This window comes from Pangasianodon hypophthalmus, chromosome 21, assembly GCF_027358585.1.
Source record: "Pangasianodon hypophthalmus isolate fPanHyp1 chromosome 21, fPanHyp1.pri, whole genome shotgun sequence".
Classification (NCBI taxonomy): domain Eukaryota; kingdom Metazoa; phylum Chordata; class Actinopteri; order Siluriformes; family Pangasiidae; genus Pangasianodon; species Pangasianodon hypophthalmus.
Genome location: NC_069730.1, coordinates 15,346,048 through 15,359,663, shown reverse-complemented (window position 1 = coordinate 15,359,663; position 13,616 = coordinate 15,346,048). Strand labels below are relative to the sequence as shown.

At 38.9% G+C, this 13,616-nt stretch overlaps 1 protein-coding gene and 1 pseudogene across 23 annotated transcripts in view; both read right to left on the bottom strand.

The window, feature by feature from the left end:
- Positions 1 to 736: 736 nt before the first annotated feature.
- On the bottom strand, positions 737 to 863 carry LOC113533662 (uncharacterized; annotated as a pseudogene).
- Positions 864 to 6,419: 5,556 nt separating this feature from the next.
- The window catches only part of epb41l3b (erythrocyte membrane protein band 4.1-like 3b), a 38,009-nt gene continuing 30,812 nt past the window's right edge, over positions 6,420 to 13,616 (bottom strand). For 11 of the 23 annotated variants that reach the window (XM_053227370.1, XM_053227371.1, XM_053227366.1 and 8 more), the window contains 6 exons: positions 13,377 to 13,433; positions 10,304 to 10,507; positions 10,054 to 10,152; positions 9,401 to 9,481; positions 8,804 to 8,928; positions 6,420 to 7,513 (listed from right to left, as the gene is read on the bottom strand). In XM_053227370.1, the coding sequence (XP_053083345.1) occupies positions 8,818 to 8,928; positions 9,401 to 9,481; positions 10,054 to 10,152; positions 10,304 to 10,507; positions 13,377 to 13,433 (552 nt within the window). In that variant the 3' untranslated portion in view covers positions 6,420 to 7,513; positions 8,804 to 8,817. The remainder of the gene's footprint in view (positions 7,514 to 8,803; positions 8,929 to 9,400; positions 9,482 to 10,053; positions 10,153 to 10,303; positions 10,508 to 13,376; positions 13,434 to 13,616) is intronic. The other 12 variants (XM_053227374.1, XM_053227379.1, XM_053227382.1 and 9 more) reach the window with 6 other exon arrangements.

Below are 13,616 nucleotides of genomic sequence, written 5' to 3'. Positions count from 1 at the left end.
TTGGAGTGTAGAATCATATCCTAAACACTTGAAATGTCTGATCCACATGTAATGTTCTAATTAGGTTCATTTCCACCAAATCAGTCTAGTTGGAAGCTACCACTGGAACTTTTTCAGGAACGTGAGTTGTTTTTCCATCAGAGAAAGAGTCCGTGATTTTAGTTTCTGAGCTGCAGTTCCAGGAACTTTTTTTTAGTTCCTGCCAAGGGAGTATTTCATAGATGAGTATCATGATAGACTCAAAGTATGAGCAGACACCATAATTTTAACTCCATGTTTTCTGTGCTTTTACTGTGAGCTGAAATGTCATAGACAGACAGACAGAAACTTTACTGATCCCAACGGAAATCGCTGATCATAATCAGACCAGTCTGTGGAGTGGATGCAGTAAGCTCATCCTCCTACTCTAACAATCTGGTTGTAAAGTGGATAGTTTTGGTTCTAAAATCTAATTGTACAATCTGATTGATGTTAAAGTCCTCGATATACACACAGCTGTGACCACATCACAATAAGTAAATTCTGTATTAACAGGTTTTAAACCAATAAAACCAAATCACTGTCCATAGAATACCCTAATGTTTGTCCATTATGCTTCTTAGCTACCAAAGCTGACTGTTAACATACTATATCATTGTTTACTGCAAATATAATTTACTGAACACTGGATTTTATCATATCGTTTTTGTCACTGAGAACTCTGCATCATGTCGTGCCTAAGAACACCTTACCTGTAATAAAATCACCATGACATGACACACCCTCTTTGTGCCTTATTGCTTTATTAATATGAATGTATCAGATATTAAACTGATAAACAACAGATACTACACTTGATTCCAACCAAAAGGCTGAGAAGCAAAAAACTGTCAGTTTACATAACTTACAAAGTCCCTGTCTGTGCAGTGTGGTAAAATCACAAACCTGTGGAGCTGTCATTCTTGTTCAGCTCCTCAGAATGTTCTGGAATAAGCCAGTGCTGTTAGGTTAGTACCTTGTCAATATCGTTCTCTGTGTAGAAAAATGTAGAAATCATGATAATTACAGAATACAGCTTTAGTCTATTACTACAGAATTGGTGAGATTTCAGTCCAAATCTGTCATAGTACAAACTGTAATAATAACTTCAGCGATTTTATTTATCACAAGCAAATTGATAAATTGTAAAGATTCCTTCATATTCTGTAGTATTTATGTACAGAGACACTGCAACTAGTCTATCATCTGCTACACAAACCAAGCTGAAACCAAGTCAGGATAAATATAGATAGTATAGAAGTTCATAAGTATTTGTCAGAGAAGCAGCACTACAGAGTTTCTAGCATTTATGCTGATTATGAAGCCAAGCTCATGTGAACAATGTTATACTTTTTGGTGTGACAAAGCATACATCATGTAGACACTCATCTCCATTATTTATACAGAGATCCTTTATCTCACGCAAATCAGTCATAATCATTAATGTTACCCGATTGATGTCTGCCCTTGACAGACATGTGTTTGGATAACTTATTCCATCTGAATAGTATGTACGAGGATGAGAGAAGATCAGAGAAGAAATTGGACCCTATGGATGAAGAGAAGTAGTTAAAGACCATGAAGAAATAGGAGAGGAGATCTAAAGAGTGGTGGAGGCTCAGTGCGCTGATTCCGGGTCATATCTGGAGCTGATTAGTGCAGAATGAGGGTTGGAGATGAGAGGAACTCTTCCCAGAAGTGCTTCAAATGACATTAGAGTCATTCAGCGTGTTCAAAAGCATTAAATCAAGTTTGTCTTCAGAGGGCATTTAAGTCCTCAAACTCATACCAAGAAGGCCTTGTTTCAGTTAGCGCTGCATAGTGAAGAGTCTGTGAACCGTGGCAGGGACACAGAGGCATGCGGGACTTACAATATATAACAAGATAAAAGTAAGAAGAAATAATTAGATTATACTAAGGCCATTGTTATAGTATAACATGAAACAGATGGAGTATTGAATGTGATAGTTATGATAATGCTAATGAGTCATCACACTAAGATGGACTGGCACTTCATCCAGAGTATATTCCCATCTCACACCCAGTGATCCCGGGATAGGCTCCGCATACACCACCACCCTGACCAGGATGAAGTGTGTACTGAAGATGAATGAGTGAATAATGAATCATCACAGGCTCTCAGTTTCTCTCTCTCTCTCTCTCACACACACACACACACACACACACACACATTCTCAGAGTGATTTAAAGATAGGGAAAGAGAAGCTGAGGAATTTAATTAGACAGAGTTATGCACCATAGATCACACACACATGGTCTCACACTGAGATAGCTGTGTGTGTGTGTGTGTGTGTGTGTGTGTGTGTGTGTGTGTGTGTGTGTTACTCCAGACACATGTGGCTTTGTGACCTCTTGAGAACAAAGCTAGTCTCAGACCTGGTTAACTCTATAATGCTTCTCCATGCGGCTTATAGCTGTTTTGACCATTTATAGTCATTGCTAAATAATACGAGATGATTTTAAAAAAAGGAAAGAAAGCAAAGAAAAATCTTTTCAGAGCTCATTTCTCTTGGGACAGAAGAATAATGGGATAAAACAAGTGCACCCCATAGACACATGAGCCACATGTGTATCATTGAGCTCTTTACAAGTGGTCTGTTGCTGTTGTAGCTTATTAGAGCTCTGAGGTTGTGTTTAATGGTAAAGATTATTCCAGATAATAAGATGGTTATGAATGACATGGAACAGCTGTGTGGAGTGCAAGAGTGAGGGAGGAAAAGTCAGGAATAGAGAAAGAGAGAGAAACTTCCAACTTATTAGGTGTTCCACTTGGATTCCTTTAAGGCTCTCAGGGTCAGGAGCGATGACCTGATAACACATCTGTGTGCATGCTGGCGTGGTGTAAGAGTACAGAGGTTTAAAGGAATACTCCAGCATTGCCAAACTAATCTTGATCCACCACATCTGTAACATGTAAATGACTACCACAGACAATAATTCAACACGCTTCCACGTGCTGAGAAAACAACAGAAGATCTGTTCATCCGAAACACGCTTATAATGGAAAATGTTGTATTTTATCATGTATCAATACATGTTTAAAATACAGGACTATCACACTTTACCTATAGCTGGTCCAAAAGGCTGATTCTGCTACCTGCTTTTATTTTCAGATATAAAAACCAACAGCATTTACACACCATGTAAATTTTTGTTTAGTGAAAACAGTAGCAATGATAAATTATAGATTGCTGTACTAATTGAGTGAACATCAGATAGTCATTAAGTAATGGGAACAGTGTTACCTTTTGAGTATATGACATCATACTAGTCTTGAAAGATGAAGCAAATGGTGTATATATTCACATATATTCCAGTTTCATACAAGGATTTATCTCATTTAAAAAAAAATAGCATCAGTTATGCAAAATTCAGAATAGGTGTTCATAACAGCTCTTAGTAATAGACACAAGCGGTGTCCCAAATCACAAATTATCTTCTAGATTTGCATTACTGTCTAGTGTGGTCACTGAGAAATTTGATCAAATGCAGTAGAGTATATTGAACAGGTTGGTGAGCTAACACACAGCTGTAAAGACAGAGTATAGTTAAAAAAAAATGGTTATAGTTTTAAATATCAGTACCGCATGTATAAAATTTGAAGAGTAAGCCATGTTAAATAACAGAATTCTTCAAACTGTATGATGTTTTTATTGTAGCTTAGACATGCTTTATAGATGACCGGAGATATCTTTCTAAATGTTGATAGAGCACCCAAGCTGCGTTGCATTTATAGGTAATTGATGTAATCATGTCTATAAGATTACAACCTACAAAAGAATAGTGTTTCGCCACAAAATCAAAATAGTACCCCCCCTTGCACCTGTACATATCTTATGTTCGTCCAACTAAATACTCTGAGGAATGTAAATGTCACACGTATAGAGGTGGATCACATGTATAGAGGCGGGTCTCGCTCTACAGCAGCAGCTTGTTTGCAGCAAACATGATTCATTTTTGGCTAGGTCTTCCCGCATACAATTCCAACCATCCTGTGGTTGAGGAAAAAAATGGGTGGAGTTTATTCATTTCAAAGAGGTTGGAATTTCTTGCTACCTAATGCGATTCTGTCTTCATACACTGATGGGGCTTCTCCATCAGTAAAATTAATAGTTAATCCATCAAGAAGCACAATACTTAAAAATAATTATAAGCCTATCATTCAGAGGTGACAGATGCTACTTGGTGACAACCCTGTAGCTCTTCATTTAAAGCATGAGACTTAGTGAGGCTTCAAATCATCATTAATGATGAAAACAACACAAGCACTGATACACAGCTTCACCTGATAGTAAAACTTCTTTTCAAACTTCTCAACACGGTTCAAAAATCCAGTACTCAGCATAACATCACTGAATAGTAATAATAGTGAATTGTTATGGCGAGTGTAGGGCTACACAGTGCTTCTCTGCTGATGGAGGAGGAGGTGGGGTGAGGCTTGTGGTCTGGCCCAGTAAGAACCACTGCCTGCTAATGCAAACCGGCTGACCCACACACACACATACACACACACACACACACACACACACACACACACACACACAGCGATCAAAACACAGGTAGCCTCTTTCATGCTACGTTGCATTGTCCTTTGCTGGTGCAGATGCTGCATGATAAGATGAAGCATGTTAAGTTGATGATGATGATGATGATCATCATCATCATCATCATCACCACCACCTATTTGAGCCAGGAATGTGCTTATGTTTCTGAATGAGCATGCCCATACAGTACACACTCACATGTCAAACCCAGAATATGCCCCTCATTACTATAAACATCCTGTGAGTATTTTGGATTAGAAATACAAAAAGCAGACTTGTGGTATACTGTAAAGCAAAGCCACAGCATGTGTGTGTGTGTGTGTGTGTGTGTGTGTGTGTGTGTGTGTGTGTAATTCAGAAAGCAGATCTGTGGTAGAATGCAACACCATCAACTCTGCTTAAATAAACCCCTCCATTGCACTCAGAGCCTGACGTCACTTTTCCACACAGAACTCTTTACTTACACATCAGACCCCGAACCCAACCCTGTCTCTCTCTGCTCCAAGTTAATAAGACATCATTTTAGAGTGGGATCCACCGCATCGAAATGCTGCTGCCAGTGAGTCAGCTTTCTTGTTCATGGCTATGCATTTAAAAGCTCTGTAACACAGAATATGGAGCCAAAATCCTCATGCCTGCATGTTCATACAGACAATCGGTTAAATCATTGTGGACACCTCATGGTAAGGTACTTCATATACATGATGGCTCTCACTCAAGACAAGCCTAAAGGCAACTGAAGTGTGAAGCGGTGTTAGGAATTTATGAGACGCCATCTTGTGGTGAACAGTCAAAGCAGCATGCAACCTATAAGTCTATTTTAGTCAGGAAGTTGAGGAATTAAGCATCTGCTGGATTGTGTCATTTACTAAAGTCACCCATGATGACAGCCCTAAGGAAGTTTTTATTTCAAGTAAAAGAAACATGAGGTAGATGAAAAGCACACTGAAATAACTGGGGTAATATTGAACAGGCAAATGATATTGACTCTTATACCACAGTGCTCTTGAATTCTCAATTCTGATTGGTCAGAAGGGGTTGGTTAACTTTCCATAATAACGGCTGTGACAACAGTGCTGACTGTAGTTCAAATAACATGATTATATTAATGTGCTCCTTCTAATGTGTTATCATTTATATAGTATATAGTAACTGCCAACATGGGGACTTGTATGGTGGATGCACCACGTAAGCTAAGACTAACAAATAACAAAACAGAATAAAACATGGTATTATTTAACAAAGACAAACATATGGTGAAGCTTTAAGAAGTTGTAAAAACTTTAGTTAACACTTGTGGAAGGAGTCTCCATTGTCAGCGCTTTGCAATGGTCAGTAAGTTCCCCATAAATCTTCAAGATAGGAACAAGCTAGTTTTGCAAACATTCAACAATATTAAATGTAGCTACAAACAAATAAAAGCAGGATGTGTTTATTAATTAATGAATTATTATTGTTGGCAAATTGCTGTGGTATAAGAGGAATAAAAACACCCTGTCACTGATTATTTTCACAGCATGCCCTGTTGTGCATATTCATACATAATTTACAAGAACCTTAGGGAACCAATATGCAAACGCAGGGTACGTAGGGCCGTTACCAGGGAAACAAATCTTTCTGTTTTGTCTGTTCACATAATCAAGAGTCCTTAGTGAGGCTAAAAGTGTAGGCATATTTCTGCGCCAAACAGTTTTGTCCAATATTTTTGGGAACCACCATTTTATAAAACCGCCAATTTTAATAAAAAAAAAAAAACATTTTAAATGTTGGTCTTTTCATTTTGGGTGACTTTTATAACAAAATCCTAATGTGGCTAAATAAATGGAATGGAAACAGTTCATTTCAATAATATTTAATTAAAAAATTAAACCAAAATAAATCACATCCAAATGCATTTTTGTGCAGTATGTCTGTATAATCTATGTTGTGTGTTTAGAAGGAAGAAAAGGCCAAGAGGATTCTGGGTAATTCAGGTTCTATCACGTCACCGAAGGAAGATGGAATACACAAACTGTTCGGATCAAAGTTTCAAAAAAAGTCTCAGGAAGACCACCCCCCATTTATAACTCCCCAGTTTAAAATTTGCGGACGTAGAATTCTGTAACCTCCTCAAAGCAACAGTGAAATAAAAAGTGAAAGATCAGATTTAGTGCGTTTCCAAGTAAACCAAGAGCAGCCCTTTTAATAGTGGCATAGTTTTTAGGACTTGTAATGCTAAACCCATTTCATGAACAAACATTGCAATACAGAGAATTAATGTTATTGTAGATACTAAGTTTATATAATGTATATACAAGACTTAAACACTTTAACTCAATACCTTTAACTCCTGGCCTGTGGGCTGGTTTTCTCCATGCACAGATTACTCCAAGTCTTCATGTTAATCTGATCTGCCTGTCAGAATTCAGTGAAAACATTTTAGACACTTGGACGAAATTTATTCTATGTCAGCAAACCTGGCTCTAATTCAATATCTCCCTGGAACACTGGCGTATGGATTTATAGCTTTGTCGTTGGCACGGTGATTAAGTGTCTGCTATAAATAAAATGAAGGTGCATAAATTAAACACTTCATGATTACAAAAAAAAAAAAAAAATTTTTTTTTTTAAGGCAGTTGCACAGATGGTTTTTTTGAGAGTATTCTCCCACATTTTGGAGCTTTCATGTGTCCATGGCGTCCTCAGATTATTGCTCAGATTATTGTTAACAGTAAAATGATCATTGCAATAAAAAGCTGAGCTTTTGGTAATGTCGGAGTGCAGGGCTAATTTGAGCGGGTATGTGTCTTGTATGAATCATCGCTTCTCCACTGTCCCAGCACATCCACTGAGCTGTCTGGATCTGAGATCAAAGGTCACAAAAGCCAAATGTCCATGGGGCCATGGAGTGGAGAAAATGGCACTGTCCTCTGTCAGACTGGTGTTTACTCCTAAACACAGAAGAGAGAGACAGAGCAGTCAGTGTGTGTAAATATGAGTATTACAATCCAGCGATGTACTGTAGCTACACACTACGGTGCTAATGATTGTAGTATGAACTGAAAATGTAACACAAATGAATCGGAGAATCGCATTTATGCTGGTTCTGTCATGACACACTCCAGGACAAAGGCTGTAAGTGCTTCAAGACCAATACCAGAACTCTTTACACAAGAGCCAGGACCAAACCAGCAGCAAATGACTTCAATGTGCACTGAGAGGCATCAAAGCTTTCTGTACAGCGCATGCCAGACACGGAGAAGAGGACAAAGCTAATCTTCTGTTCTCAGATCAGTCATAAACAGAAGTCTCAGAGTCACAAGATGATAGAAATGCATGGATTTCACTCTAAAGCTAGTGAATGAACACAAAGACACAAACCCCATTCTGATACAGCATAACAAAACAAGGATCAACAAGATGCAGCAGCAGAAGCAAACCTCCACATCATGAGACAATGCCTTGTCACAAATTCTTTAAGGGAGAGCTCTAATGTGCTGCCCAGAATCCTACCTGATTAGACTAAAAAGTGGCAGCTTATGTAATATAATATCGTATGGCTAGCTAGTTAGCTAGTTAATCCTATGAATGTGTGTATGATCATGTAGCACTCTGTAATTCTGCAAGTTGGCAAGTTTTTGTTTATAAGCCGTAATGATCTCTCCTTGCATCGCTTGCAAAAGGTAAAATTTGGGTCTGGCTAGCGTCTTTATTCTCTCCTGATATTTTTAACCATCAGATAAGTGCATGTACTGCAAGCGGAAGAGTTATAGAACAGCTTTGCGTCACACTTCTTCAGTATTTCCACATGCCTGCATCATCTGTGCACACTACAGATCGTGCTTCAGCTGATGTGCATAGTGCAGCGGGTGGTGGAGTTAGTTCGGAAAAGGATAAATGGTTGGGAAGCATTTTTTTAAGCTGTTATTTTTTATACTGTGCAGCCCAAATTAAAAATCGACTAATTAAAAAAAAAGCAACTTTTTAAACGAGTCCCACAATGGCAGCAGAGAAGTGAAAGCAGAAAGGAAATGAAATCAAAAGCACTATATACTAGCATCAAAAGCAAGTTCATGCTGCTGATACAGCCACACAAGCACACACAAAGCAAAACCATTACAAATACACAGCTAAACTAGCACAGATCAGAACAGAGCGTGCAGAGTCCAGTAGTGGAGGGCACTATAACAGTGGAAAGCACTACGGTTCTAATGGAGGCTCACCTACACTCCCTCCCTTACCTGCGTCACCTGCATCACTGGTCACCTTCGCTAGCCGAGATCTCCATCTCTTTATGAACCACTACTTTGGTGACCGACATGTCTGGGTGCTGCTCTTTGATCTCTTTTATGGCCTGAGCCAGAGCCTTGTTCAGAGAAATGCCACACAAGACCAGCAGGGGGCACGCACAGGACACAAAAGAATCACCACAATTAGATAAGAAAGAATCAGTCAGTGGATTAATGCCTGTTAATGTGATTCATTGGTTAAACATTTTGCTGTAAAATTACATATTTTCATTGCACAGAGATTTCAAGATCTGAAGTTTAAACAATGACTTAAAATTAATCAAAAAAAAAAAAAATTAAATCTGTAATTAGTAAAGATTAGATTTTTTAAAAATGTTTTGTGTGATTTATTTAGAACAGAAGCAAAGCCAAAACCCTAACTCTGCATTCAATTACTCACCAAAAAAACAAACAAACAAACAAAAAAAAAGACAGTCAACATTTGGACAAACTGAAATAAACATGAATCCACTTCCAATGAATTTGTAACACAGGGTTTGTATGTGTTTTAGTTTGGGTGAGAGCAGAAGAGTTGGCCAGCCTCAGTACCTGGTCGTGATCGATGTTGGCATCCCCAGAGATGACGATCCTCTTTTCGATCCGCGTCTCTGAGATACCTCCCTTCACCGTCTAACAGAGGATGTAAACAAGGTGTAAATATAAATGGATGTAAAAACGAGATGATGCCCTTCACTGAAGTAGATGTATTCTAATCTAAATGTAAAATAATCTGCTCAAGAGAAAAGCATAGTCAGTAATACAAAGAATGCAGAAGGCAAAGTTAAGATGTATTAATATATTGTTTCAAGGATCAACCAAGAGGTAATGGAGGCAAAACTGAAGTAGTGATATTTGCTGGATATACTGGGAAATGGCATCATAAACACTACGTGCTTTTTTTGTGCTGCTATAAAAAGAAGCTCAAATGGTGCACATATGCTTGTGTCACTCAGTTTGTTTCCTACTTTTAAAAGACATAAAAAAAAATTCTGTTGGCCTTGGGATTCTAAGACTATATGTAAAATAATACAAATGCAAAAAGGCTGGTGAGATTAGTCAAATAGTTGAAATATCTGGGGAAAATACACTACCACAAAATAAAGGGAAAGAATGTGCTTCTCTGATGAATTTTATTAAATGCTTCTCTTTGTTCTCCACTGATTGAGTGGTTAAGACCACTTTCCCTGGTTCACCTCACTGACCTTTGTTATTTGTGTGGTGGTTGTGGTGCTGTTGTTCTCAGAGGTGATGGTCTGAGCACTCATCAGTACTCCAGGGTCTGTGTCACCATTAGCATCAACCTTCACAGTTGTACACAAACAGAACAAGTCAAATCATCTAAAAATATTTAAGAAGTAATTTAGCAAGGTAATGTACATTATAAACTAGTGAGTGATGTGCAAATACAATTAGTAAGAGCTAGTAATATGAAGTAAACATGAAGATGTGTACCTCAGCAGACTCGTATGTGATGGTTTTGGTCTCAGTATGAACAACAGGCACCTCATTGGTCATCGGTTGCACTGGCTCCTCCGACTCCTTTGACTCCTCCGACTCCTTTGACTCCTCCGACTCCTTTGACTCCTCCGACTCCTTTGACTCCTCCGACTCCTTTGACTCCTCCGACTCCTCCGAATCCTTCGACTCCTCCGAATCCTGCACAGATTGGAGAGATCAGAGAGTGAGGAATACATGACTAGTCTAAAATACTACGCAACAGAGGTACCAACATCTACAGAGACACATGAAAACTATGCTTTTCTGCTTTCTCAGATAAAGCAGCAGTCAGACCAAAGATAAATAAAATTCATCTAGAGGAAAAGCCAATGCACTGAAGGGGAAAGGACACGGACCATGAAAAATGCATTTGTTTCTGGTAGCAGTTACTTTCATTTCATGCTGACTTTATCTAGGTGAACTATGACCTGTGAATTCATGAGCCTTGTTTTTTTTTGAGCCAACAGAACACAAGAAGGTGGGATTGCGGTCTGTTTGGTCGGTAAAAAAAAGGTCAGTTTGAAAAGAAAAAAAAAAAAAATCAATTAGCAGCCTCACTGCTTTCTTACTCTTGTTTGTTGCACATCTTAAAAAAAAAAAAAAAAACTTAGCTGTCTCTTCTAGTGCCATATGCGAGGGTTTTCTCTCTACCTAGCAATGTTGGCACCTCTGCAACACATTCTTAATTAACCCACTGGATTACACTTTATTAGACTGTTACATAAATAGACTTCTCAATTTGATTAAAGGGCTACTTCTCCCAAAAAGGCTAACGTAGTTGAAAAAGTCAAAGGTAATTCCCCCCTCCTCCACTCAATTAATACTATTAGCATTTTTGGTTGAAGTATTCCTTCACAGGGAGTACAGGCAGTGCTTCCTCCACATATCGAGTGGTCTTTATTTTTATTTATTTGTTTTTTTTATTAAAAAGCAAAATCACAGACAGAACGTGAAACCATGAAACATGCTACATGCACTGGGATACTGTGACTGACATTTCACACAGTGACAATGATGCAGATTCTTTTTTCAGTTCATGCTCGTGTACGTGGCATCACTCCAGTGGTCATGCAATGATTTACACACTGATCAAACACATCACTTCAGAAATAAGACAAAAGGAGTGGAGGATAGAAGTCCCTTTTGAATTAGTCAGAGTTCGTGATAGACGTGGAAAGACTGTGAGGTTAAATTATCCAAGTTACTTCTACAAGGCAGTGGCACTAACTGTGTTCTCTTCCTGCTTCGTCTTTGTTACTTCCTGTAGAACCTCTTCCACTTCAATCTCATCTTTCTGTCCATATCCAGAATCAAATTTTTCTTCCTCTTTGGTTTCACAGTGTAATGTCTCTGAAAGTATGGAGTTTTCATATCCTGCTGTGTTTTTCTCGTCCACTTCCTCTTGTAAAACTTGCTCAGCAATGTGACCTTCCTCACAGGGTGACACTAGCTGCACAGATGCAGTCAGTTTGCTTTCATCAGGTTTGGCTTTTCCCTGCATACTGATGGGTGAGCTAGCAGAAGAATAAAGGTTAATCCTCAAATTCTCTTTTGGCTCATGAGAAAAGTTTTCAACATCTTCACAGATTGACACAGATTTCTTGGTAGGGGTATGGCTCTCACAACTTGCGGACTTGTCCTTTTCATCACGACAAATATATTCCTCTTCAATTACAGGTGCCACAGACTCCTGACTGGCGCTCTGACTTTCTTCAAGTGCAAACTCTTTTTCTTCAGCATGCTCATTTATTTCTCGGTACACTTCCTCTTGAATCTTATCTTCTGAGAGCTGAGCAACAGCTTCATCTACCACCAAATCACCTTCTGCTTCCTTCGCTGGCAACTCTATATCTTCTACATCTTTGCTTTCATACCCAATAAAAATGTGGTTCTGAGCAGAAACTTCCCCAGCATATGTTTGAACAAGAAACTCTTCCTTCTCAACAGAAAATTCTTCTTCCTCAATACAAGTCTGTGCAGGACGTTTTGCCTCACCTAGACGGATTTGAGCAGAAAATCCATCATTCTCAGTATGGATTTGAGCAGATAGTTCTTTGTTCACAATACCAGTTTGAGCAGGAAGTTCTTCCTTCATTGCTGAGGTCAGAACCAGAAATTCTTCTGTCTCAGTAGGGGTCTGAGCAGAAAGTCCTTCCTTCTTATCTGGGATTTGAGCAAAACTCTCTTCTTCCTCGATATGGGTCTGAATACGGAATTCAGTCTTCTCATTTTGGATCTGAGCAGGAAGTTCTTGTTCCTCAGTACATCTCTGAGCAGTAGGTTCTTCATCCCCAGTACAAGTCTGTGCAGGTAGTTTTGCCTCCTCTAAATGGGTTTGAACAGGGAATTCATCCTTCTCTATATGGGCCTGATAAGAAAACTTTTCATTCTCAACATGAGTTTGAACAAGCAGTTCTTCCTTACCAGCTAGGGTCAAAACCAGAATTTCTTCTGGGTCAGTATGGATCTGATGTCCTTTCTTCTTACCAGGAGTCTGAGCAAGGTATTCTTCTTCCTCAATATGGGTCTTAATGGAAAATTCTTGATCCTCAGTAGGGGTCTGAGCAGGAAATTCTTCTATCTCAATGTGGATCAGAGCAGGAAGTTGTTCCATTTCAGAAGGTGTGTGAACAGGAAGTACTTTCTCCTCAATATGAGGCTGAACAAGAAGTTCTTCCTTCTCTGTATCTATCCCTGCAGAAAGCAATGGCACTGTGTCCAATGCAAGTGTACCTTGCTTAAGAGACAGTTCTACCATGAGCACCTGAACTTCACCAGTAGAGGACGCCATTGCAGTGTCATTACTATCACCCTGGTCTCCAGATACCTCAATCGTATCAAGCACTGACATTTCTTTTTCAGTATGTGATGAGTCTTCTGTGCTCTCCCTGACTGTTTTTGAATGAATGCCTCCAGATACTGAGGTCTTCTCCTCACACAAACACGGAGGACCTGGAGGACCAACCTCCGTAGGACTAACTTCTTCAATTACCACATTATCTGAAGCGTTAGGTGTAAGAATATTCACCATTACTTCTGCTTCATCTTCCTCTACTACTGCAGTGTCCTGTTGGTCACCTGAGCTCTGCAAGAGAGAAATGGCACTTCAGACCATCATCTATGGAATTCTATTACAGATAAAGCTGTGCTTGGCATGGATGTGTATATTAATACATAGGTACTGAAAAAAAAAAAATACAGAAATTTAGCACATTGAGTGTATCTAAGAGCTAACAGAAAGTACTTGAATCGGTTAATGGTATTTGAC